This window comes from Hyla sarda (genome assembly GCF_029499605.1).
Source record: "Hyla sarda isolate aHylSar1 chromosome 1 unlocalized genomic scaffold, aHylSar1.hap1 SUPER_1_unloc_22, whole genome shotgun sequence".
NCBI lineage: Eukaryota > Metazoa > Chordata > Amphibia > Anura > Hylidae > Hyla > Hyla sarda.
Genome location: NW_026607584.1, coordinates 180310 through 205935, shown reverse-complemented (window position 1 = coordinate 205935; position 25626 = coordinate 180310). Strand labels below are relative to the sequence as shown.

The 25626-nt window shown below is 45.8% G+C and overlaps 1 protein-coding gene across 1 annotated transcript in view; it reads right to left on the bottom strand.

Moving 5' to 3' along the window:
- The window catches only part of LOC130298118 (uncharacterized), a 78164-nt gene that overhangs the window by 35748 nt on the left and 16790 nt on the right, over window positions 1–25626 (bottom strand). Inside the window, 3 exon segments of the mRNA XM_056551014.1 lie at window positions 6700–8085; window positions 14650–15411; window positions 15495–15600. Coding sequence (XP_056406989.1) covers window positions 6700–8085; window positions 14650–15411; window positions 15495–15600 — 2254 coding nt within the window.

The following is a 25626-nucleotide window of genomic DNA, read 5'->3' as shown; positions in this document are numbered from 1 at the left end:
ATGGGGCTCCCGACTCTGCCGTGGCTTCTTGTCTCAATGTTCCCTACATATGGAGATGTTGTCGGACCAATTTCCTACAGAACGGTCTAAGGTGGCGTTCGTAGTGAGTCTTCTGTCTGGAAAGGCTTTGTCTTGGGCCACACCGCTCTGGGACCGCAAGGATCCTGCCACAGCCACTGTCCAGTCCTTCTTCGCTGAAGTCCGTAGTGTCTTCGAGGAACCAGCCCGAGCTTCTTCTGCCGAGACTGCCCTGCTGAACCTGGTCCAGGGTAATTCTTCAGTGGGCGAGTACGCCATCCAATTTCGTACTCTTGCTTCCGAGTTATCATGGAATAACGAGGCTCTCTGCGCGACCTTTAAAAAAGGCCTATCCAGTAACATCAAGGATGTGCTGGCCGCACGAGAGATTCCTGCCAACCTGCAAGAACTTATCCATTTGGCCACCCGCATTGACATGCGTTTTTCTGAGAGACACCAGGAGCTCCGCCAGGAAAAAGACCTTGATCTCTGGGCACCTCTCTCACAGTATCCTTTGCAATCTACCCCTGTGCCTCCCGCCGAGGAGGCTATGCAAGTGGATCGGTCTCGCCTGACCCATGAAGAGAGGACTCGCCGTAGGGATTACAATTTATGTCTGTACTGCGCTAGTACCGAACACTTCTTGGTGGATTGCCCTATTCGCCCTCCACGTCTGGGAAACGCACGCACGCACCCAGCTCATGTGGGTGTGGGGTCTCTTGGTATGAAGTCTGCTTCTCCACGTCTCACTGTGCCCGTGCGGATTTCTCCTTCTGCCAACTCCTACTCAGCCGCGGCCTTCTTGGACTCTGGTTCTTCTGGAAATTTTATTCTGGCCTCTTTGGTGAATAAGTTCTGCATCCCGGTGACCCGTCTCGTCAAGCCGCTCTACATTTCCTCGGTCAACGGAGTGAAATTGGACTGCACTGTGCGTTACCGCACAGAACCCCTGCTCATGAGTATTTGACGGCATCACGAAAAAATTTAACTTTTTGTTTTGCCCAACTGCACCTCTGAAGTCCTCCTTGGTCTGCCATGGCTCCAACGCCACTCTCCTACCCTTGATTGGACCACCTGGGAGATCAAGAGCTGGGGTGCTTCTTGCCATAAAAAATGCCTCACGTCTGCTCCCAGTCCAGTCAGTCTAACCTCAGTGTCTTCTCCTTTACCTGGTCTCCCCAAGGCCTATCAGGACTATGCTGTGTCTCCTCCTCATAGCCCCCGTCCTGGTAACACTTTACCCCGTGCCCAGCTTCACCCTCTTCCCCCCCCCTCCCCACTCCCACGCCTTCTGGTTTGCCCGCTGTTGATGAGGTTTCCCGGGACTTCACCATCTGGAAAGAGACTCAAAAACCCCTCATACAGGCCTCATCCCGGATGAAGAAACATCCCGACAAAAAGAGGGGGAGACCTAAGGGGGGGGGGGGGGGTACTGTTACGCCGAGCGCTCCGGGTCCCTGCTCCTCCCCGGAGCGCTCGCGGCGTTCCTCTCTCTGCAGCGCCCCAGTCAGACCCGCTGACCGGGAGCGCTTCACTGACATTGCCAGCGGGGATGCGATTCGCATAGCGGGACGCGCCCGCTCGCGAATCGCATCCCAAGTCACTCACCTGTCCCGGTCCTCGGCTGTCACGTCCTAATTAGCTTCCACCTGATCCCTGTCCATATTACCTCACTTCCCCTGCACTTCCTTGACGGATCTTGTTGCCTTGTGCCAGTGAAAGCGTTTAGTGTTGTCCAAAGCCTGTGTTCCAGATCTCCTGCTATCCTCTTTGACTACGAACCTTGCCGCCTGCCCCGACCTTCTGCTACGTCTGACCTTGCCTCTGCCTAGTCCTTCTGTCCCACGCCTTCTCAGCAGTCAGCGAGGTTGAGCCGTTGCCAGTGGATACGACCTGGTTGCTACCGCCGCAGCAAGACCATCCCGCTTTGCGGCGGGCTCTGGTGAAAACCAGTAGCATCCCTAGAAACGGTCCACCGACACGGTCCACGCCAATCCCTCGCTGACACAGAGGATCCACATCCAGCTAGCCGAATCCTAACAGTATGCACTGAATTCCTGTCTGGTAGCGCCCCCTACAGTACAGGGAGGTATTACATGTTCTGTACTTCTCTTTACCTGTGCCAGGGTTAGCTGCTCCAAGTGGGGGCAGCTATATGTGAAATTTTTGGGGGATACTGTGTGTACTGTACAGGACCCTGAAGAAGCTCCTGTCCTCTACATAGACAGAGATTACAGCTCCAGCAGATCTCTATTACTTTTATATGGAAGGATTTGCTTTATCCATATTAGTATCTACTTATCTTTCTTTAATCCTCACTTTTTCCTATTTTTGGATGACATTTTTGGTGGCTTCAGAACCAATTACCAGGTTTCCATAGAGTTATGGTCCCAACATACAATGGTCATCCTGGAACCAATTAATATTGTAACTTGAGGGACCACTGTATTCAGCTCCCCTTGTGAGGAGGGTATGAATATATTTTGGTGTGTGTGGATCTCTTTTCAGGTTGGCTTAAGGCCCATCGGGGTCAAAATTGTAATGCAAAGATGACAGCAGGGAAAAATTTGGTAATTAGGGTAAATTGGTTTTATTGAAAGATAAAAGACCATCGGCATTACAAGCTAGTAAGACCGGCAAAAATACAGGAACATACAAGGGCAGCAGTCAGGGTGAGGGAGACATCACATACAGTCAGGATCGAGCTGATAAAAGGAACAATAACAGAGAACACGCACCCTGAGGTGCCAGAAAACAAAAAAGTAGTCCCACCCCCACCCCCCTCTTACGCCTGCACTGATTAAGCACTATTTAGAAATGAATTTAAAAGAAAAAGCAAGTAATAAAAAGGGAATGGGAATGCTGCTGCCGAACGAACCGCCTCATTTCAGCACAATCACATAAGACAGGAACATATCTAGGAACATTCACCATATGTGGATCAGATAAACCATGCACTGACTCTGGGGAGTCAGAGGGGAGGAACACCAGGCGCCCCACACTCCCTCAAATTTAGCATTTCCTGTTTTATACACCATCTTAGAGAATGGGATAATAGAATTTACCAGCTTCTTCCATTTGCCGAGCTTCCACATGTGATGCAAGTGTCCTATCCCTCCATATACTGAAGACATCGTCAGGCGGTGAGCTGACCCCAGATTTTTTCATAGATTTTCTATGCCTTTCTTTTGCAATATGTAAAAGAGTGCCCGACTCAATCCACATACCCAGAAGGTGCCCGGATAACTTGGAATATATCAACAACTTTAGGGGAAAACCACTAAAGGGGTACCCTAAACCAAGAACCCTCCCTATAAAATGTAACTTTTATTGGTCACTATTATAATATCAAAAGAAATCAAAAAACAAATGAAATGTTCACCACTAGGTGTCAGAACCACACCACTGTTATAATTACAGCTCCAGTTTAGCTCCGTATCAGTGTGCTGGAAATATGATAAACTCAGAAGGAATGTGCGCTTATTCTGTATGGCCGTTCAGGAGCTCTCTATATATTTAGTAATCAGAAGCTAAATGTAAGCGCTGCAATTAAAACTCCCATGTATCCAGTTCAATGACGTTTCGTCGGCTCCCCAGCTTTATCAAAGGACTGATGGCTAATGGCCTGACTCAATCCCACACCTTCAACATTGAGAAGATTCTCTAATGCCATGTGACAAAAGGAGAGGAGGACTCCCATACCCTCGACAACATATCTTATATGAACTTTCCTGTATACGAATACAGGGGGAGAAGCCACGTGAGCGCTAGAGATAAACCCGCACGAGAGATAAACTCTTCAGAGAGTTGGATATTCAGCTCCTCTTCTCATATAAGATGCATTTTGGTTACTATTAGGAGCAGAAGAAATCAGATAAGAATAAAGCTTAGATAGTATTATTATTTAGTATATAAATACAATCTCTCTAACCAATTTCAGGGACGTATGTTAGTATAACGCTTAAAACATTGGAGAATAAAGATAAATTTAATTATAAAACCCCAGAAAGCCTGAGATTCCTCTATGGCCAAAGTCTTAGTAGGAGAATATAAATCTTGTAACGTAAAAGAATGTAAACGTTCCCACAAAGGGGAAGAGGGAAAATGTGTTTAGTAATAACCATAGGGAGTAAAGAAAGTGGGGTTAGGGGAGAAGGGAAATCAGAATCAGTCGTAGAGCAGTCTCGTAATACCGACAAAGTTATATATAAAAGAGGAAAGAACTAGAGAGGCCAAGGAGGAGTGCGGGGGCCACAAAATGGGCCCTATAGAAGGAGGGACTGAGGAGAATTCCATATCCACATGAGGAGGAATATAAAGGGGAGGATGAGAAAAAGAAGAGCGAACGAGCTCTAATAATCCAGACGGAGGAAAAGCTTTATAATAAGTGTGTAAATCCGGAAACACAAAACCGCCGTCTAATGTCTTCAGGGTGAGCGTCTATACGGGACACGTGGTCTCTTCTGAATCATAACAAAATTACTAAATAACCATCGGATAGAAGAAAAATAACAATTCCGTACTATGATAGGGACGGACTGGAAAAATATAAAATATTATTGGTAAATATAAGATTTAAGAACCTTTTTCCTTCCAATCCACGACATATATGGGAATTTACGAGCGTGTAACTTGGTCTTCAATCCGTGTAATAATGGCGCAAAGTGTGAAGTAAAGAGATCTTGTACCAGATGTGATCAGATCTCTAGGGATTTTATACCCCGGGGAGGACAAAGAAAAGGAAAAGAATTACACCGATGTTTACTGAACCCGGGGGACGCTGACATATTGACGACTTCTCATATAGAAAAATTGATTTTATGATCTGAGACCGAAAATAGACGTCAAGACGGGAAACGCTGGTCTAGGGTTTGTGATAAATAAAAGTATCTGCAGCGTCTTATGTTCAGAAGAGACGATCTTCAAGGGAGACGCGCGGATCCTGTCTGATGCCTTGAATTAAAGTCTCTATAATCATAATGAGAAGGGGGCGGGGACAACACTGACGCGTTACATTCCCTATATACAACGTCAGGGACAATATTACATTTATTATAAGTCAAAAAAATAAAGGGAACACTTACACAACACAATGTAACTCCAAGTCAATGACACTTCTGTGAAATCACACTGTCCACTCAGGAAGCAACACTGATTGACAATCAATTTCACATGCTGTTGTGCAAATGGAACAGACAACAGGTGGAAATTATAGGCAATTAGCACCCCCAATAAAGGAGTGGTTCTGCAGGTGGTGACCACAGACCACTTCTCAGTTCCTATGCTTCCTGGCTGATGTTTTGGTCACTTCTGAATGCTGGCGGTGCTTTCTCTATAGTGGTAGCATAAGATGGCGACTACAACCCACACTAGTGGCTCAGGTATTGCAGCTCATCCAGGATGGCACATCAATGCGAACTGTAGCAAGAAGTTTGTTGTGTCTGTCAGCGTAGTGTCCAGAGCATGGAGGCGCTACCAGGGGACAGGCCAGTACATCAGGAGATGTGGAGGAGGACGTAGGAGGGCAACAACCCAGAAGCATGGCCGCTACCTCCGCCTTTGTGCAAGGAGGAGCACTGCAAAAAGACCTCCAGCAGGCCACAAATATGCAAGACTCAATCGGTCAGAAACAGATACATAAGGGTGGTATGAGGGCCTGACGTCCACAGGTGGGGGTTGTGCTTACAGCCCAACACCGCGCAGGATGTTTGGCATTTGCCAGAGAACAAGATTGGCAAATTCACCACTGGTGCCCTGTGCTCTTCACAGATGAAAGCAGGTCCACACTGAGCACATGTGACAGACGTGGAGAATGTTCTGCTGCCTGCAACATCCTCCAGCATGACCGGTTTGGCAGTGGGTCAGTAATGGTGTGGGGTGGCATTTCTTTGGGGGGCCGCACAGCCCTCCATGTGCTTGCCAGAGGTAGCCTAACTGCCATTAAGTACCGAGATGAGATCCTCAGACCCCTTGTGAGACCATATGTTGGTGCGGTTGGCCCTGGTTTCCTCCTAATACAAGACAATGCTAGACCTCATGTGGCTGGAGTGTGTCAGCAGTATCTACAAGAGGAAGGCATTGATGCTATGGACTGGCCGCCCGTTCCCCTGAATCCGATTGAGCAGTTGTGGGACTTCTCGCTCCATCCACCACAGACTGTCCAGGAGTTGGCGGATGCTTTAGTCCAGGTCTGGGAGGACATCTCTCAGGAGACCATCCGCCACCTCATTAGGAGCATGCCCAGGTGTTGTAGAGAGGTCATACGGGCACGTGGAGGCCACACACACTACTGAGCCTCATTGGGACTTGTATTAAGGACATTACATAAAGTTGGATCAGCCTGTAGTGCGGTTTTCCACTGTGATTTTCAGTGTGACTCCATATCCAGACCTCCATGGGTTGATAAATTTGATTTCCATTGATAATTTTTGTGTGATTTTGTTGTCAGCGCATTCAACTATGTAAAGAGGAAAGTATTTCATACGATTAGTTCATTCATTCAGATCTAGGATCTGTTATCTTAGTGTTCCCTTAATTTTTTTGAGCAGTGTATAATATAGAGAACTTCCTAAAAAATGATATCAAGTTTGGAGATGAAGCATATATTGTATAAATATATATTAGTATGCATTATTGTCAACTATCCTATGTACATGGTTAATATATAGATGTGTTATTTGCATAATTTTTTGCTCTGCTTCATGTTTTCCCCTGTGTTAGAACATGAAAAAGGCTTCTCTCCTGTGTGAGTTTTTCGATGTACAACAAGGTCTGATTTGCGAGTAAAACATTTGCCACATTCTGAACATAAAAATGGCTTATCCCCTGTGTGAGTTATTTGATGTTTAACAAGAATTGATTTCTGAGCAAAACATTTCCCACATTCTGCGCAAGAAAATGGCTTCTCTCCTGAGTGAGTTTTTCTATGTACAACAAGGTCTGATTTCTGAGCAAAACATTTCCCACATTCTGAACATGAAAATGGCTTTTCTCCTGTGTGAGTTCTTTGATGTAAAACAAGGTCTGATTTCTGAGTAAAACATTTCACACATTCTGAACATGGAAATGGCTTCTCCCCTGTGTGAATTCTTTGATGTTTAATAAGATCTGATTTCTGAGCAAAACATTTCCCACATTCTGAACATGAAAATGGCTTCTCTCCTGTGTGAGTTCTTTGATGTAAAACAAGGTCTGTTTTCTGAGTAAAACATTTCACACATTCTGAACATGGAAATGGCTTCTCCCCTGTGTGAGTTCTTTGATGTTTAACAAGATCTGATTTCTGAGCAAAACATTTCCCACACTCTGAACATGAAAATGGCTTCTCTCCTGTGTGAGTTCTTTGATGTACAACAAGACCTGATTTATAATTAAAACATTTCCCACATTCTGAACATGAAAATGGCTTCTCTCCTGTGTGAGTTCTTTCATGTACAAGACATGATTTAAAAGCAAAACATTTTCCACATTCTGAACATGAAAATGGCTTCTCTCCTGTGTGATTTCTTTGATGTACAACAAGGTCTAATTTATAAGTAAAACATTTCCCACATTCTGAACATGAAAATGGCTTCTCTCCTGTGTGAGTTCTTTGATGTACAACAAGGTATGATTTCTGAGTAAAACATTTCCCACATTCTGAACATGGAAATGGCTTCTCTCCTGTGTGAGTTCTTTGATGGCGAACAAGACCTTGTTTCCCAGTAAAACATTTCTCACATTGTGGACATGAAAACGGCTTCTCTCCTTTGTAGCTTCTCTTATGTCTCACAAGATTTGATTTCTTGGTAAAACACTTTCCACATTCTGAACATGAATATGGCCTTTCCTTTGCACAATCTTTCTGATGTCCAACACCCCTTCTGTGACTTTTATTTTGCTGAACATCCTGTGATGACTGAGAAGACAGGACCTGTATATAAGGATGAGATGACAGATCTTGGCTGTGAAGGGCTGAGGGTGTATCTGGGATAATGGAATGTTCTTCATATGTATCTTGTGTGATATCATCATCTGCTTTATAATCTGAAGATATAAGATTCTCCTCTGATCTCCTGGTACAAGAATCTGCAGAGAATAACACAGATTTTATTTTTGAGTATTAACCCCTAACAACCCAGGACATTTTTGCATTTCTAAGCAATAGTACTTTGTAAAGATTTACTGCAAAACTGAAGAAAGATAGTTGCTTTGATAGCGGAGCAGCCATACAACAGTGGTGTCAAACTGTGGCCCTGAAGATGTTGCAAAACTTCAACTCCCAGCATGCCTGGACACCAAAGGTCCTCTAGAGGATGCACAATGTCCCCAAAGGTAAATCAAGGCTTCCCTCTGAAGTTTTGCAACATCTGGAGGGCCACAGGTTGACACCACTGCCTTACAAGGAGCAGGGACACCCGTCTTTGACAATCATGTGGACACAGCCTCAGGGAAAATCACTGCTATGGGGCCCGCTCAGGGAACAAATGACCGTGTCCCCCAATCCACCTGACCCCGCAGGTTATAATGGAGCAGTCATCCAAACCGCTCCCCTTTATAATCCTCATGCCAGCCAGAGAATTCAGGCAAAGGATAGGGGATACGTGTTAGATCACGGGGGTCCGACCCTTGGGACTCCCTGCGATCTCCTGAATGGGGCCCTGGCAGTCTGCTTAACCCCTTAAGGACCGGAGGTTTTTCCGTTTTTGCATTTTCGTTTTTTGCTCCTTGCCTTTAAAAAATCATAACTCTTTCAAATTTACACCTAAAACTCCATATGATGGCTTATTTTTTGCGCCACCAATTCTATTTTGTAATGACGTCGGACATTTTTCCCAAAAATCTATGGTGAAGCGGGAAAAAAAATCATTGTGCGACAAAATTGAAAAAAAAATGCTGTTTTGTAACTTTTGGGGGCTTCCGTTTCTACGTAGTACATTTTTCGGTAAAAATGACACCTGATATGTATTCTGTAGGTCCATACGATTAAAATGATGCCCTACTTATATAGGTTTGATTTTGTCGGACTTCTGGAAAAAATCATAACTACATGCAGGAAAATTAATACGTTTAAAATTGTCATCTTCTGACCCCTATAACTTTTTTATTTTTCCGTGTATGGGGCGGTATGAGGGCTCATTTTTTGCGCCGTGATCTGAAGTTTTTAACGGTACCATTTTTGCATTGATAGGACTTATTGATCATTGATCTTTTTATTCATTTTTAAATGATATAAAAAGTGAGCAAAAATGCACTATTTTGGACTTTGGATTTTTTTTGCGCGCACGCCATTGACCGAGCGGTTTAATTAATGATATATTTTTATAATTCGGACATTTCTGCACGCGGTGATACCACATATGTTTATTTTTATTTACACTGTGTTTTTTTTTTATTGGAAAAGGGGGGTGATTCAAACTTTTAATAGGGGAGGAGTTAAATGATCTTTATTCACTTTTTTTTTTCACTTTTTTTTTGCAGTGTTATAGGTCCCATAGGGACCTATAACACTGCACACACTGATCTTCTATGTTGATCACTGGTTTCTCATAAGAAACCAGTGATCAACGATTCTGCCGGATGACTGCTCATGCCTGGATCTCAGGCACTGAGCAGTCATTCGGCGAACGGACAGCGAGGAGGCAGGAAGGGGCCCTCCCGCTGTCCTGTCAGCTGTTCGGGATGCCGCGATTAGCCGCGGCTATCCCGAACAGCCCGACTGAGCTAGCCGGGAACTTTCACTTTCACTTTTAGCCGCGCGGCTCAGCTTTGAGCGCGCGGCTAAAGGGTTAATAGCGCGCGGCGCCGCGATCGGCGCTGCGCGCTATTAGAGGCGGGTCCCGGCTTCAATATGACGCCGGGCCCGCCATGATATGATGATGTTATATCAGATGATGTTATATCAGAAGAGCAGGACAAAGGACGTACCGGTACGTCCTTGGTCCTTAAGGGGTTAAAGGGGGCGGACCGACCCTGCATGGAGCGACAGCTGACACTCCCCCTCCATGTATCCCATAGAGATATATGGAGGGGGTGTGTCGGCCGCGGCATCCTGTGGGGGTCAGAACGGCCGCTTCCTGCAGACTGCTGGGGCCCCGTTCAGGAGATCGCGGGGAGTCACAAGGGTCGGACCCCCGTGATCTATAACCGATCCCCTATCCTGTCTAGGCAGACAGTATCACATTTTTGTCTTTTGTCTATTAATGTGAATAGAAAGACTTATGTCCTAATAAAGTTGGAGAAATTTTCCTGGAACCAAGTTAAAAGGGGAACCTTTATTTTTAATGATTTTCGCTCTCGGCTCGCCAGCCGCACCTATACCTCCATTTGGACCCACAAAAGTGACCCGAACCGGAACATTTCTGTATCAGAGGGAAAGAATAAAGGGATTTAAAGGGGTACTCTACTGCTAGACATCTTATTCCTTATCCAAAGGATGGGGGATAGGATGTCTGATCGCGGGGGTCCGGCTGCTGGGAACCCCAGGATCTCCCGCAGCACAGGGCGTTCTAAAATAAACTCCAGTGACGTCACGACCACGCCCCATCGCGATTTCGCGTCCCCTCCATTCATGTGTATCGGAGGGGGCGTGTAATCTGACACGCCCCCTCCAATAGACACGAATAGAGGGGGCATGAAAATGACATCACAAGGGGCCGTGGCTGTTACATTATGATCACGGCCTCTGGCTCCGAGCGTTCTGAACAAAAAGTTAAAAACACCGAAGCACCGAAGTACCCTTTTAACCCCTTAATGACCAAGCCCATTTTCACCTCAAGGACCAGGCCAATTTTATTTTTGCGTGTTCGTTTTTTCCTCCTCGCCTTCTAAAATCCATAACTCCTTTATATTTCCATCTGCAGACCCATATAAGGGCTTGTTTTATGCGTGACCAATTGCACTTTGTAATGAAACCTCTAATTTTACCATAAAATGTACGGCGAACCCCCCCAAAAAAAATTTTAGGGAGGAAATTTAAATGAAAACCAAAATTTTGCACATTTTGGAAGGTTTTGTTTTCACGCTGTATACTTTACGGTAAAAATTATAGGTGTTCTTTATTCTGTGGGTCAATAAGATTAAAATGATACCCATGGGTAGATACTTTTATATTTTTGTACCGCTTAAAAAAAGTCAAAAACTTTTTGTACAAAATCAGTAATCTAAAATCGCCCTATTTTGACCACCTATAACTTTTTCATTTTTCCATATATAGGGCGGTATGGGGGCTCCTTTTTTGTGCCGTCATCTGTACTTTTTTTAGATACCACATTTGCATATATAAAACTTTTAGATCATTTTTTATTATTTTTTTAAATAAAATGTGACAAAAAAGCAGGGTTTGTGGACTTTTAAAATTTTTTACGTTTACGCCATTCACCGTACGGGATCATTAACATTATATTTTGATAGTTCGAACATTTACACACACGGCGATACCAAATATGTTTATTAAAAAAAGTTTTATGCTTTTTGGGGGTAAAATAGGAAAAACGGACAATTTTCATTTTTATTGGGGTAGGCGATTTTTCCCTTTTTTTTTACTTTTTATTTTTACATTTTTTAACTTTTTTTTTTTTTACACCTTTTATGTCCCCATAGGAGACTATCTATAGCAATCATTTGATTGCTAATACTGTGCAGTGCTATATATAGGACACAGCACTGCTCAGTATTATCGGTGATCCTCTGCTTGATCGCAGACCAGAGCAGAAGACCCCGGGAGACAGCCGGAGCTAGGTAAGGGGACCTCCGGCTGTCATGCTGGATGATCGGATCCCCGCGGCAGCGCTGCGGGCAATCCGATCATCCAATCAGTATTGATCACGGCATCTGAGGGGTTAATGGCGGACATCTGCGCGATCGCCTAGTCACAGAATCCTCTGGGGATAAATGTTTGATCACGCGGGGTCCCGTTTGTGTATCCCCGGCTCTCCCATACAGATTCATGGAGAGACATGTCGGGCACCACTTGGTGCGGCGGTCGACAGTAATCCCTGCACGGAGCGGAGGTCACCTGTGCCTGGAGAGATCTGGGGTGCTGGGCAGGAGATCACGGGAGTCTAGGCAGTCGGACCCCTCACGATCAGACACTTATCCCCTCTCCTCAGGATTCTTTGGAAGGTACCAGCGCCATCTTGTGTAGCGGTTCGGACATAAGTTTGCAGCTTCTTTGTCGATGACTGACCCCTGGTAGGACCCATAGTTGGGGTAACTGAACTAAGGCTTTTCGGGGTCTTTGGGGCAGAAGAAAGTGTCCAGGACAATTAAAGACATGGGATCTATGCAGAGTTACTGCAACGAGTCCGCTCAGCGTACAAAAGGGAAGAGAACGACTCCAGGAAGACGTCACCTGTCAGTCACTGCTGGTATCTACTGCTATATGGTCTCTATATGGAGGAATATTAGTCTGTATATAATGTGTTTCATAAACAGTATGGCGGTATTATTCAGTCACTATGTAGTGGTGATGGTATCAAGTCAACTGCTATAGAGTCAATATAGAGGGGGAGGGGGATAGTATTTGCCCTGAAGTCCCAAAGATTCTAGTTACACCAATACTTCCCGAAAATATTATTGCAGCCGGTGACTGAATAGAATCTATGAACCTTCTCTGTATTTAGTGGTTACTACTCACCTGGGCGGTTACCTGTAGGTATGTCCTCCTTATACTGCTCATCACCACTCACATCTGTGTCTTCTTCTACTTTTACTATTATGTGTGTAGTATTAATATAGATTAGATCTTTCCCTGTAGGAATGTCCTCCTTATACTGCTAATCACTGCTCAAATCTGTCTCTTCTTCTTCCTCATTTATATCTGTAGTATTAATATAGATCAGATCTTACCCTGTAGGAATGTCCTCCTTATACTGTTCATCATTGCTCACATCTGGCTCAAAGTGAGAATGTTGAGCTCTTATTGTTTGGATAGAATTATTTCAAATTCAGTGGAAAAAAAATAGCAATTAGCTTTTTTTTCCACAAATTCTTTATTTGTGGGACATCATTTTGGTCGCTTTTGAAATGGAGGAAATGCGCCCCACATCATGCTGTTTGTCCCGGGCTGGGCAGTACCCCTACTTAGGCCATATCTGGTTGACTGACAGCCTGGTAGGGCCAAGAAGGAGAGGAGCCCCCTTTGGCCATCAGGACATCAATATATGAATTATAGACCCCACTCCATGTCTGCAAAGGATCGGAGCTGTCAGAACAATACCGCACCCCCACAAGTGTATTGTCTGGACCAGGGAGCTCTCTGATTGGTCCTTGGTCTTCTAGCAGTGACGCGCGGCTGTCTGTGATAGTCTGTTATAGTTCCTGATGGATATATCCACCATGTTGTGGGAATAATCATCCGCTCATGGTGAATATATCCATCACTGGGCGTTTGGGTGATCGTCCCCATTCATACGGCATTTCTGCAGTATCGGTGTCCGCTGTCATGTCAGAAAAGGGATCCAATGTATACTGGACCCGTCTCATTCAGAAATGACTGGAGCTGCTACAGTATATGTCAGCATCATTATTATTGACGTGATGCTGACGGATACCTGTAACATAACGCTGAAACGCAGTATGAACGGGACGCAGTGTAGGGTCACATAGAGCGCAGAGTATTTCACACCGCGGATGCCCCCGGCAGTCACAAGGGCGAGATCACTGCTGCGGCTGGGTAGCTCAGTGTGTCTGCTCATGACTGCCGGCGGGAAATCCAACGCTATGAGTGGACACGCAAAGATACCCAGCCGCAGCAGGGAGCTCACTATTGTGACTGCTGCTGGGCATCCGCAGCATGTGATATGGGATGTGCGCCGTGTAATCCTACACATTATGCATTTTTATTTTTCATTTATTTAATAAATGTATTTTTTATTTTCTTTACATTTTTTTTTACACGGTTCCGGCAATGCAGCAGGCCCCTGCCTGCCGGGGATTACACACAGCACCCTGCGGTCGTGCTGCGGGGTGCTGCAGGGAAGACAGAGGGAGCTCCCTCCATCAAAACACTTACAGCCCGCGATCACTTCTGATCGCGGCTGTAAGGGTTAAACTGCTGGGACCAAAGTTTACTTAGGTCCCGGCAATGCGGCAGGGTCCTGGCTGTGTGTTACAGCCGAGTCCCTGCCGTGATCTTGTGGGTACACTGGACATTACCCACAAGAACCATGGACGTGTATATTCGTCCAGGTGCTGGAACGTGCATCCCCCTGGACATGTATACTCGTCCATGGTCGTTATGGTGTTAACGGAAAACTCTAGTACTTGAGTACTTATCCCCTAGCCACAGAATCCTGTGGGGATAAATGTCTGATTGTGAGGGGTCCGACCACTGAGACCCCCGCGATCTCCTGCCTGGCATCCCGTTTGTATATCTCCGCTTCTCCCATAGAGATTTATAGAGAGGTATGTCGGGCACCTCTTCATGCAGTGGTTGACAGTAATCCCTGCACGGAGCGGAGGTCACTTGTGCCCAGAGGAGCTGGGAGGCCCCAGCCTGACATATGTTTTGGGGGAGGGGGATGGTATTCCAAAATTTGGCCTGTAGTCCCAGAGATTCTAGTTACACCAATACTTCCCCCAAAATATTATTCTAGCCAGTGACTGAATAGAATCTGTGACCCTTCTCTGTATTTAGTGATCACTACTTACCTGGGTGGTTACCTGTAGAAATGTCCTTAAACTGCTCATCACCGCTCACATCTGTCTCTTCTGCTTTTACTATTATGTCTGGAGCATTATTATAGATCAGATCTTTTTCTGTAGAAATGTCCTCCTTATACTGCTCATCAATGCTCACATCTGTCTCTTCTTCCTTTATGCCTGTAGCATTATTATTGATCAGATCTTTCCCTGTAGGAATGTCCACCTTATACTGCTCATTACCGCTCACATCTGTCTCTTCTTCTTCTTCTTTTATGTATGTAGCATTATTATAGATCACATCTTTCCCTGTAGGAATGTCCTCCTTATACTGCTCATCACTACGTACATCTGTCTCTTGTTCTTCTTCCTTTATGTCTGTAGCATTAATATAGATCAGATCTTTCTCAGTAGGAATGTTCTCCTTATACTGCTCATCACCGCTCACATCTGTCTCTTGTTCTTCCTTTATGTCTGTAGTATTAATATAGATCAGATCTTTTCCTGTAGAAATGACTTCCTTATACTGGTCATCACCGCTCACATATGTCTCTTCTACTTCCTTTATGTCTGTAGCATTAATATAAAAGAGATCTTTCCCTGTAGGAATGTCCTCCTTATACTGCTCATCACCGCTCACATCTGTCTCTTCTTCCTTTATGTCTGTAGCATTAATATAGATGAGATCTTTCCCTGTAGTAATGTCCTTCATATTCTGTTCATCAAGAGGACAGGGACACCTTTCTGGTGCTGTTCTCTTACTGGATCTGACTGTAGGGAACACATACAGAGACTGAATTCATTCTTTACATACAAATAATGAGAGGACGTGTGTATATAGTCATGTCTATTACCTGGTGATGTGAGGGGCTGCTGATCCTCCATCATGACCTGATCCTTGTACTGATCCTTGTGTCCTTCTACATACTCCCACTCCTCCATGGAGAAATAGACCGCCACGTCCTGACACCTTATAGGAACCTGTATTGTGAATAAACATTTAATTCTATACAATTCCAGGATGTTATATGGAGACATTTGAGGGGATATTCCTGCACATGATTTATCTTCTTGCTCTCGGATGATGAGGTGAATACTTGTCGGGGCAGATCCTCTATATTATGGTCACATGTCCCGAACTGACCACAAGTCTCATGACCCAGCTGTCAGTTCAGGTCATTATACCCAAAGCGCCCGTCCCATGGAGTGTAAGGAGTTAAGTGATATTTCATAGTATCACTGCTCCCCTCCCCCGGGACTATATAGATGGCTGCTTACTGTCTGGCCCCTAAGGATAGAATTGGCAGTGCTGTGCACCACTTAACCCTAGCTAGACTGGTTGTTCTTATCCCAGCAAGTAGAAGGGACAATAAGCAGCTATCCGTATAGTGTGTGGCCCCAAAAAAGGTAAGTGGCAATGCATCACCATCATTTAACTCCTTCATGGCTGACTGGGCAGGAGGTATATAATGTATAGCCATGGGCCCAGCTCCGAAGCAGGAGATGCATCAAATCTGGCATATCTTCTGCTCTTGTGCAGTAAACCCCTTTCAGAGCAGGGACTCCTGTCATTAAAGTGATAAGATTTGGAGGGGAGGGAGGCCGCTGCCAGTCTATGACGCACAGTCAGGAGTTCAGCACGATTCATAGCCCCTAGGTCCTACCTGCTATCAGCATCTGGGACTCATTGCTAATGCCGGACATCACCAATGCCAAAAATCTATTTCCGGTAGCTCAGTGTAGCTGATAAGGACACCCACAGTGAAATAGCGGGGTCCCGGTCAGCTGAGAGAACGGGTGGAGGTCCCTAACCTCACTCCACGCTGTCTGAACGACGCTCCAATCCTGCAGGCAGCCTCAGCATCACAGCATTGATCAGTGTATGTAATCTATAGATTCCATGTAATAGTCTATTACAGGGACTAAAAAACTGGGAATAAGGTAAAAAGAACATTAACTTAATGTGAATAAGCCCCTCCCCTAATAAACGATTGAATCTTCCCCATTTACCAATTTTTTTAAATAAAATTATGTAAACAAAAAATAAATCTAAACATATGTGTAACCGCACGGTCAATGGCGTAAACGTAAAAAAATACAACTTCATGGGCCAAAAGAAATGTCTTAAAAAGCGATCAAAGAGTCTCATCAAAATTAGTTGAAATTACAGATCACAGCGCAAAAAATGACTTCATACATCCCCGTATACGGAATAATAAGAGAGTTATAGGGGACAAGGTAGGACAATCTGATACAGACTCATTATTGTACAAAAAGTTCGAATTTTTTTATATTTTAAAAGTATTAAAATAAAACCTATATAAATCATTTATCATTGTAATCGTTTGGACCTACAGAATAAAGAGAATTATTACCGTAATGTGCACTGCGTCCAAACAGAAGACCCAGATTTCACCCCACAAATAAAATTTTTTGACCCTTGTTGTAGATTTTGCAGTAAAATGAGTGATGTCATTACAAGGTACAAACCGGTGGTGAAAAAAACAACAACAAGAACAAGAAGCCTCATATGGATTTGTAAAGAGGAAATTACAATCATTATGTCTATTAGAAGGCGAGAAGGAAAACATTAAAAAGAGAAATCACTGTGTCCTTAAGGGGTTAAAACGCAAAACTGCTGGGTTCTGAAGGGGTTAATAGTACAAAAAAAACATCTAACAGCAACATGTGACCACACACATACCTCCACCTGCAGACTGTACAGGAGCCGTGTACTTACAGGACCTGCGATGATGTCACAGTCATGTGATCAATCGGGACTCTGCTGTCACATGACCATTCTCACAGGTCCTTAACTCACCATCCCGTCTATCCTGCACGGCTGACCTACGCCCACTCCTGTCACATGATCCTCCCCACAGGTCCTTCAGCCGCAGTCACATCTTTACTGCTATGCTTTACCCCCAAATGTACTGGTCACATGATTGTGACATCATCACAGGTCCTACACCTCCAGCATGTAGCAGATACAGAGCAGGTCCTGGTGGGGCAGTCACTGCTGTTGTGTGTGGAGATCTCTCAGAGCAGCAGCCCCTGATCATGTGACTCCTCCTCCTCCATGTGACTGATCACATGACGGTGACATCATCGCAGGTCCTGTAAGCACACGGCTCCTCTACAGATACAGGTAGGTGTGTGCGGTCACCATCAGATCAGGATTATTGGGGATGTTATTAACCCTTAAGGACACGATGTATATTTACATTCTGTGCCCCATATGGGACTTTGAGGTGAGCTCAGGAGCTATAAGCAGCCAGGACTCACCACTAATGACGCTCATCGCCATTAATCCTTTAGTTTCCATGATCAAAGTCGGTTGCAGGATCTAAAATGAGTAGAATGCAGTTGTTGGGGGGCGGAGTCTAGATCAGCTGAGATGACGGCCGGAGGGCCCCTTACCGTGCTCTGTGCTCAGATCAGTGCTCTAAGTATACAGACACCTCCACAGCCTGTATAAGCCGAGCACCGATAACACTGATCACTATGGCAGAGCGTTATTCAGGGTTTGTAATAGAAGCCCCTCCCCTAATAAGTTTATATCCCATTTTTGTAATAAAATAATGTAGGTGGGCGTGGCTTAGACATGGCGCTGTACGGTTGTTTCTCTAGGGAGCGCCGTGCCGACCAGCGGTTGTTTCCTGATTTCCTGCCTATACTGCCCCCCAGGGGATGTCTGGATGGTGAAGGTATCAGGTCACTTACCCGCCCATCCTGTCACCTGATCAGTCTCTTTTCTCCGGGTATCAGCCACTTCTTCCATACAGGACTATGTAAGCATCAGGTTTTTTAAGTTTCTCCCGCGCCCCTATTATTACTTAAGACAGTGTTTCCAAACCAGCGTGCCTCCAGCTGTTGTAACACTACAACTCCCAGCATGCCCTGACAGACAAATGCTGTAACAGCCGGAGGCACCCTGCTTGGGAAACACTGACTCCGGTGGTGGCCCAGACCCTGCGTGTGTAACGGTATATGATGCTCGGCCTCTGCTGCAGGTAATAGCAGGTTCTTCCGGGGGACATATCACAATTCACATAAAATCCTGATGTAATTGTGATGTATATTGTGCCCCCTAGTGGACACATTTCACTATTCTTCATTGGACAATGTCATATTGAATCCCTCTATTCTTCTCCCTGCTCTGATGAAGACGTTCTGAATACACCGCAGCCTCAGAGATTAGGAGAAATGGATTCACAACGTCTTCAGCAGAGCAGGGAGAGCGACCTCAGAAGACCTGGAGGACCAGAGCGCCACCACTGGACGGGAGAGGGGAGTGCGCTCTAGTCTCTTATTTTACAGCCCTCGGACAATGGATTTTGTTTTATAGAGAAATCTGAAAACTCCTATAATGTCTCCTCAGATGTTTCCCCAGATTATCTCCAGGAAATGGATTTTATTTCTCCATAGAATCTGGTGCGGTTTATCATCGTCTCCTCTTCTTCCCTTCAGGTTTCTCCAATCCAGGATCCTCTGCTGATATCTTCTATATAAGAGAATTCTCCTGGATGACCCATCAACCATGGAGAGAGACAGGAACAAGATGGCCGACGGGATCATAAACCTCACCCTACAGATACTCTTCCGGCTTACTGGAGAGGTGAGGGATTCTGGGAGTGATGTCACATGACCTCATTCTTATCTATATAATAAATGGATATGACTGGAGAGGTGAGGGATTCTGGGAGTGATGTCACATGACCTCATTCTTATCTATGTAATAACAGATGGATATGACTGGAGAGGTGAGGGATTCTGGGAGTGATGTCACATGACCTCATTCTTATCTATGTAATAACAGATGGATATGACTGGGGAGGTGAGGGATTCTGGGAGTGATGTCACATGACCTCATTCTTATCTATGTAATAACAGATGGATATGACTGGGGAGGTGAGGGATTCTGGGAGTGATGTCACATGACCTCATTCTTATCTATGTAATAACAGATGGATATGACTGGAGAGGTGAGGGATTCTGGGAGTGATGTCACATGACCTCATTCTTATCTATGGAATAACAGATGGATATGTCTGGAGAGGTGAGGGATTCTGGGAGTGATGTCACATGACCTCATTCTTATCTATGGAATAACCGATGGCTATGACTGGAGAGGTGAGGGATTCTGGGAGTGATGTCACAGGACCTCATTCTTATCTATGGAATAACAGATGGATATGACTGGAGAGGTGAGGGATTCTGGGAGTGATATCACATGACCTCATTCTTATCTATGTAATAACAGATGGATATGACTGGAGAGGTGAGGGATTCTGGGAGTGATGTCACATAACCTCATTCTTATCTATGTAATAACAGATGGATATGACTGGAGAGGTGAGGGATTCTGGGAGTGATGTCACATGACCTCATTCTTATCTATGTAATAACAGATGGATATGACTGGAGAGGTGAGGGATTCTGGGAGTGATGTCACATGACCTCATTCTTATCTATGTAATAACAGATGGATATGACTGGAGAGGTGAGGGATTCTGGGAGTGATGTCACATGACCTCATTCTTATCTATGGAATAACCGATGGTTATGACTGGAGAGGTGAGGGATTCTGGGAGTGATGTCACATGACCTCATTCTTATCTATGTAATAACAGATGGATATGACTGGAGAGGTGAGGGATTCTGGGAGTGATGTCACGTGACCTCATTCTTATCTATGGAATAACAGATGGATATGACTGGAGAGGTGAGGGATGTATGTAGTGATATAATGTGTCTCTCCATACACAGGATTACACAGTAGTGAAGAAGTCCTCTAGTGGGCGCTGTTGGGCCCCTGTATATGAAGGATGGGGAAGAACCCTGAGCCCAATCCCGGGGCCCCCACCTCACTCCCTGATACATGAGGAAATGGATGAACAGAAGATCCTAGAACTCATCAACAAGACGATGGAGCTGCTGACTGGAGAGGTGACCCTGCTGGGACATTATACAGTAATGGAGGGGTCTGGTGATGACTGGAGAGGTGACACTGCTGGGACATTATACAGTAATGGAGGGGTCTGGTGATGACTGGAGAGGTGACACTGCTGGGACATTATACAGTAATGGAAGGGTCTGGTGATGACTGGAGAGGTGACACTGCTGGGACATTATACAGTAATGGAGGGGTCTGGTGATGACTGGAGAGGTGACACTGCTGGGACATTATACAGTAATGGAGGGGTCTGGTGATGACTGGAGAGGTGACACTGCTGGGAATGCTGGGACATTATACAGTAATGGAGGGGTCTGGTGATGACTGGAGAGGTGACACTGCTGGGACATTATACAGTAATGGAGGGGTCTGGTGATGACTGGAGAGGTGACACTGCTGGGAATGCTGGGACATTATACAGTAATGGAGGGGTCTGGTGATGACTGGAGAGGTGACACTGCTGGGACATTATACAGTAATGGAGGGGTCTGGGGATGACTGGAGAGGTGACACTGCTGGAAATGCTGGGACATTATACAGTAATGGAGGGGTCTGGTGATGACTGGAGAGGTGACACTGCTGGGACATTATACAGTAATGGAAGGGTCTGGTGATAACTGGAGAGGTGACACTGCTGGGACATTATACAGTAATGGAGGGGTCTGGTGATGACTGGAGAGGTGACACTGCTAGGACATTATACAGTAATGGAGGGGTCTGGTGATGACTGGAGAGGTGACACTGCTGGGACATTATACAGTAATGGAGGGGTCTGGTGATGACTGGAGAGGTGACACTGCTGGGACATTATACAGTAATGGAGGGGTCTGGTGATGACTGGAGAGGTGACACTGCTGGGACATTATACAGTAATGGAAGGGTCTGGTGATGACTGGAGAGGTGACACTGCTGGGACATTATACAGTAATGGAGGGGTCTGGTGATGACTGGAGAGGTGACACTGCTGGGACATTATACAGTAATGGAGGGGTCTGGTGATGACTGGAGAGGTGACCCTGCTGGGACATTATACAGTAATGGAGGGGTCTGGTGATGACTGGAGAGGTGACACTGCTGGGACATTATACAGTAATGGAGGGGTCTGGTGATGACTGGAGAGGTGACACTGCTGGAACATTATACAGTAATGGAGGGGTCTGGTGATGACTGGAGAGGTGACACTGCTGGGACATTATACAGTAATGGAGGGGTCTGGTGATGACTGGAGAGGTAACACTGCTGGTACTTTATACAGTAATGGAGGGGTCTGGTGATGACTGGAGAGGTGACACTGCTGGGACATTATACAGTAATGGAGGGGTCTGGTGATGACTGGAGAGGTGACCCTGCTGGGACATTATACAGTAATGGAGGGGTCTGGTGATGACTGGAGAGGTGACACTGCTGGGACATTATACAGTAATGGAGGGGTCTGGTGATGACTGGAGAGGTGACCCTGCTGGGACATTATACAGTAATGGGGGGGGTCCGGTGATGACTGGAGAGGTGACACTGCTGGGACATTATACAGTAATGGAGGGGTCTGGTGATAACTGGAGAGGTGACACTGCTGGGACATTATACAGTAATGGAGGGGTCTGGTGATGACTGGAGAGGTGACACTGCTGGAAATGCTGGGACATTATGCAGTAATGGAGGGGTCTGGTGATGACTGGAGAGGTGACACTGCTGGGACATTATACAGTAATGGAGGGGTCTGGTGATGACTGGAGAGGTGACACTGCTGGGACATTATACAATAATGGAGGGGTCTGGTGATGACTGGAGAGGTGACACTGCTGGGACATTATACAGTAATGGAGGGGTCTGGTGATGACTGGAGAGATGACACTGCTGGGAATGCTGGGACATTATACAGTAATGGAGGGGTCTGGTGATGACTGGAGAGGTGACATTGCTGGGAATGCTGGGACATTATACAGTAATGGAGGGGTCTGGTGATGACTGGAGAGGTGACACTGCTGGGACATTATACAGTAATGGAGGGGTCTGGTGATGACTGGAGAGGTGACCCTGCTGGGACATTATACAGTAATGGAGGGGTCTGGTGATGACTGGAGAGGTGACTGCTAGGAATGCTGGGACATTATACAGTAATGGAGGGGTCTGGTGATGACTGGAGAGGTGACACTGCTGGGACATTATACAGTAATGGAGGGGTCTGGTGATTACTAGAGAGGTGACACTGCTGGGACATTATACAGTAATGGAGGGGTCTGGTGATGACTGGAGAGGTGACACTGCTGGGAATGCTGGGACATTATACAGTAACACCACTGGAGGGGTCAGGGTGATGACTATATCATTATGTGTCAGGTTCCTATAAGGTGTCAGGACGTGGCGGTCTATTTCTCCATGGAGGAGTGGGAGTATGTAGAAGGACACAAGGATCAGTACAAGGATCAGGTCATGATGGAGGATCAGCAGCCCCTCACATCACCAGGTAATAGACATGACTATATACACACGTCCTCTCATTATTTGTATGTAAAGAATGAATTCAGTCTCTGTATGTGTTCCCTACAGTCAGAGCCAATCGGAGAACAGCACCAGAGAGGTGTCCCCGTCCTCTTCTTCCACAGGATGATCAGGTAGATGGAGATATTCCCTATGATCTGTAGAAGGGCTGTGAAGCTCTTGTGGTCAGTCCCCTCACCCTCCATGACTCCTCATCTCCTGCTCATCTATAACATCCATCGTGACTTCTCCTACTGTCTGATGACTTTTACAATATTTCTTTCACATCCTATGAATCAGGGAGAAGATCCAAACAATATTAATGCTCCAGAGACAGATGTGAGCGGTGATGAGCAGTATAAGGAGGACATTCGTACAGAGAAAGATCTGATCTATTTTAATGCTACAGACATAAATGAAGAAGAAGAGACAGATGTGAGCAGTGATGAGAAGTAGAAGAAGGACATTCTTACAGGGAAAGATCTGATCTATATTAACGTAACAGACATAAAGGAAGAAGAAACAGATGTGAGCAGTGATGAGCAGTATAAGGAGGACATTTCTACAGGGAAAGATCTGATCTATATTAATGCTACAGACATAAAAGAAGAAGAAGTGACAGATGTGAGCGGTGATGAGCAGTATAAGGAGGACATTCCTTCAGGTAACCGCCCAGGTGAGTAGTAACCACTAAATGCAGAGAACAGTCACACATTCTTCTTGGTCACTGGCTGCAGTTATTCTTGGGTGTAACTAGAGTTTTTTTTGGGGGGGGCTCCAAGGCAAATCTTAGACCACAGGCCCTTCTGTGTGCCCTTACTATAGATTCTTCACCTTTTATGCCCCCACACTATTACTGTGCCCCACAGACTGTTCTGCATCTTCTGTTCACCCCACACTGTGTATATACCCACTTTGTTCCAGTGGAAGAATAAATACCTCTCCCCATCATTCCCCCAGAGCGGCTGTGTCCTCCGGCAGATGTCACCTGGTGTTGGCTGCTTTATGATCTGATCATGTGGCCTGTACCTGGCAGACATTACTAGCTGCTCCAGAACACTGTCTGCTGTATACAAGTGGTGCGGAAATCATGGGGCAGAGAGACAAAGAAGCGGAGACAGTTGAAGCGGTGCTCCCCCGAGGAGCTGAGACATATACCCCGGACCCCCAGAGGAGCCCCCCCCCCCCTGCAGCCATGATCATTACACCCCTGGATGGAAACATTGCTGCTCAGTAGAGACTGGGAGGAAGAGACCTAGATACCGGACGATCAGTCATAGACCCTATGGGAAGGACAGTTCAGCTAAAGCCATGTCAGCAAAGTGAATGTACAGGATATGAAGCTTGAAAATAAGAACAAGTCTTAGCAGTTTAGGCTTCTGGTCGGTAGAGTCTAGTCATGTGATCAGGTTGGTCTCATTAGGTGAACTGCAGTGATCAGACTCCACCTCTCTCTCTGCAAAGTCAGAAGAATCATGGGAAATGTAGGCAGGATGAGAAAACCATTGATGTTCTGTGGCTTAAAGGGGTACTCCGAAGGGGGAAAAAAAAGTTAAAATCAACTGATGCCAGAAAGTTATACAGATCTGTAAATTATTTTAATTTAAAAATCTTATCAGCTGTTGTATGATTCAGAGGAAGTTGTGTAGTTCTTTCTGTCTGACCACAGTGCTCTCTGCTGACACCTCTGTCCATGTCAGGAACTGTCCAGAGCAGGAGAGGTTTGCTATGGGGATTTGTTCCTACTCTAGACAGTTCCTGACCCGGACAGAAGTGTCAGCAGAGATAAGTATTGAAGGGTTAAATATACACTGCAGGGAGCTAAGTGGAGCTGATCGGGATCATCACGGGGAAATCGCGATGTCCCGATCAGCTGAGAGGATGGTGGGAGGGCCCTTAACTGCCTCCTCCCCATCCGATCGGTTCTCCAATGCTCCAGTCTTCCATGTCAGGCTGGAGTAATGGAGTACTGATAACACTGATCAATGCTATGCTGCAGTATTGTTCAGTGTATGTAATAGGGGTGTGAATCGCCAAGAATTTGGCGATTCGATTCGAATCGCGATACCAGTGTGGCGATTCGATATATCCCGATATATCGCGATACCGTCTAGGTGACGATACATCGCGATATATCCCGATATATCGCCCACCTGGGAGCATTCATAGATCCCAATAGACGCCGCTGTCAGCTTTGACAGCGGCGATCTAGTACTCCGGTGCTCACTTTTCTCATGTTATCCCGTCCGGGCTGCAAAATAAAATAAAACGCACTTTCTCTTACCTGCCAACGAGCCCGCGGAGCTCCGGTACAGTCCGGTACAGGTGTTGGGTCACCGGGCTGTATTCTTCTTACTTCCTGTTAGCCCGGCACGTCACATGGAGCTTCAGCCTATCACCAGCGGAGGCGGGACATCGCTGCGGCCAGTGATAGGCTGAAGCTCCATGTGACGTGCCGGACTAACAGGAAGTAAGAAGAATACAGCCCGGGGACCGAACACCTGTACCGGAGCTCCGGGGGCTCGTTGGCAGGTAAGAGAAAGTGCGTTTTA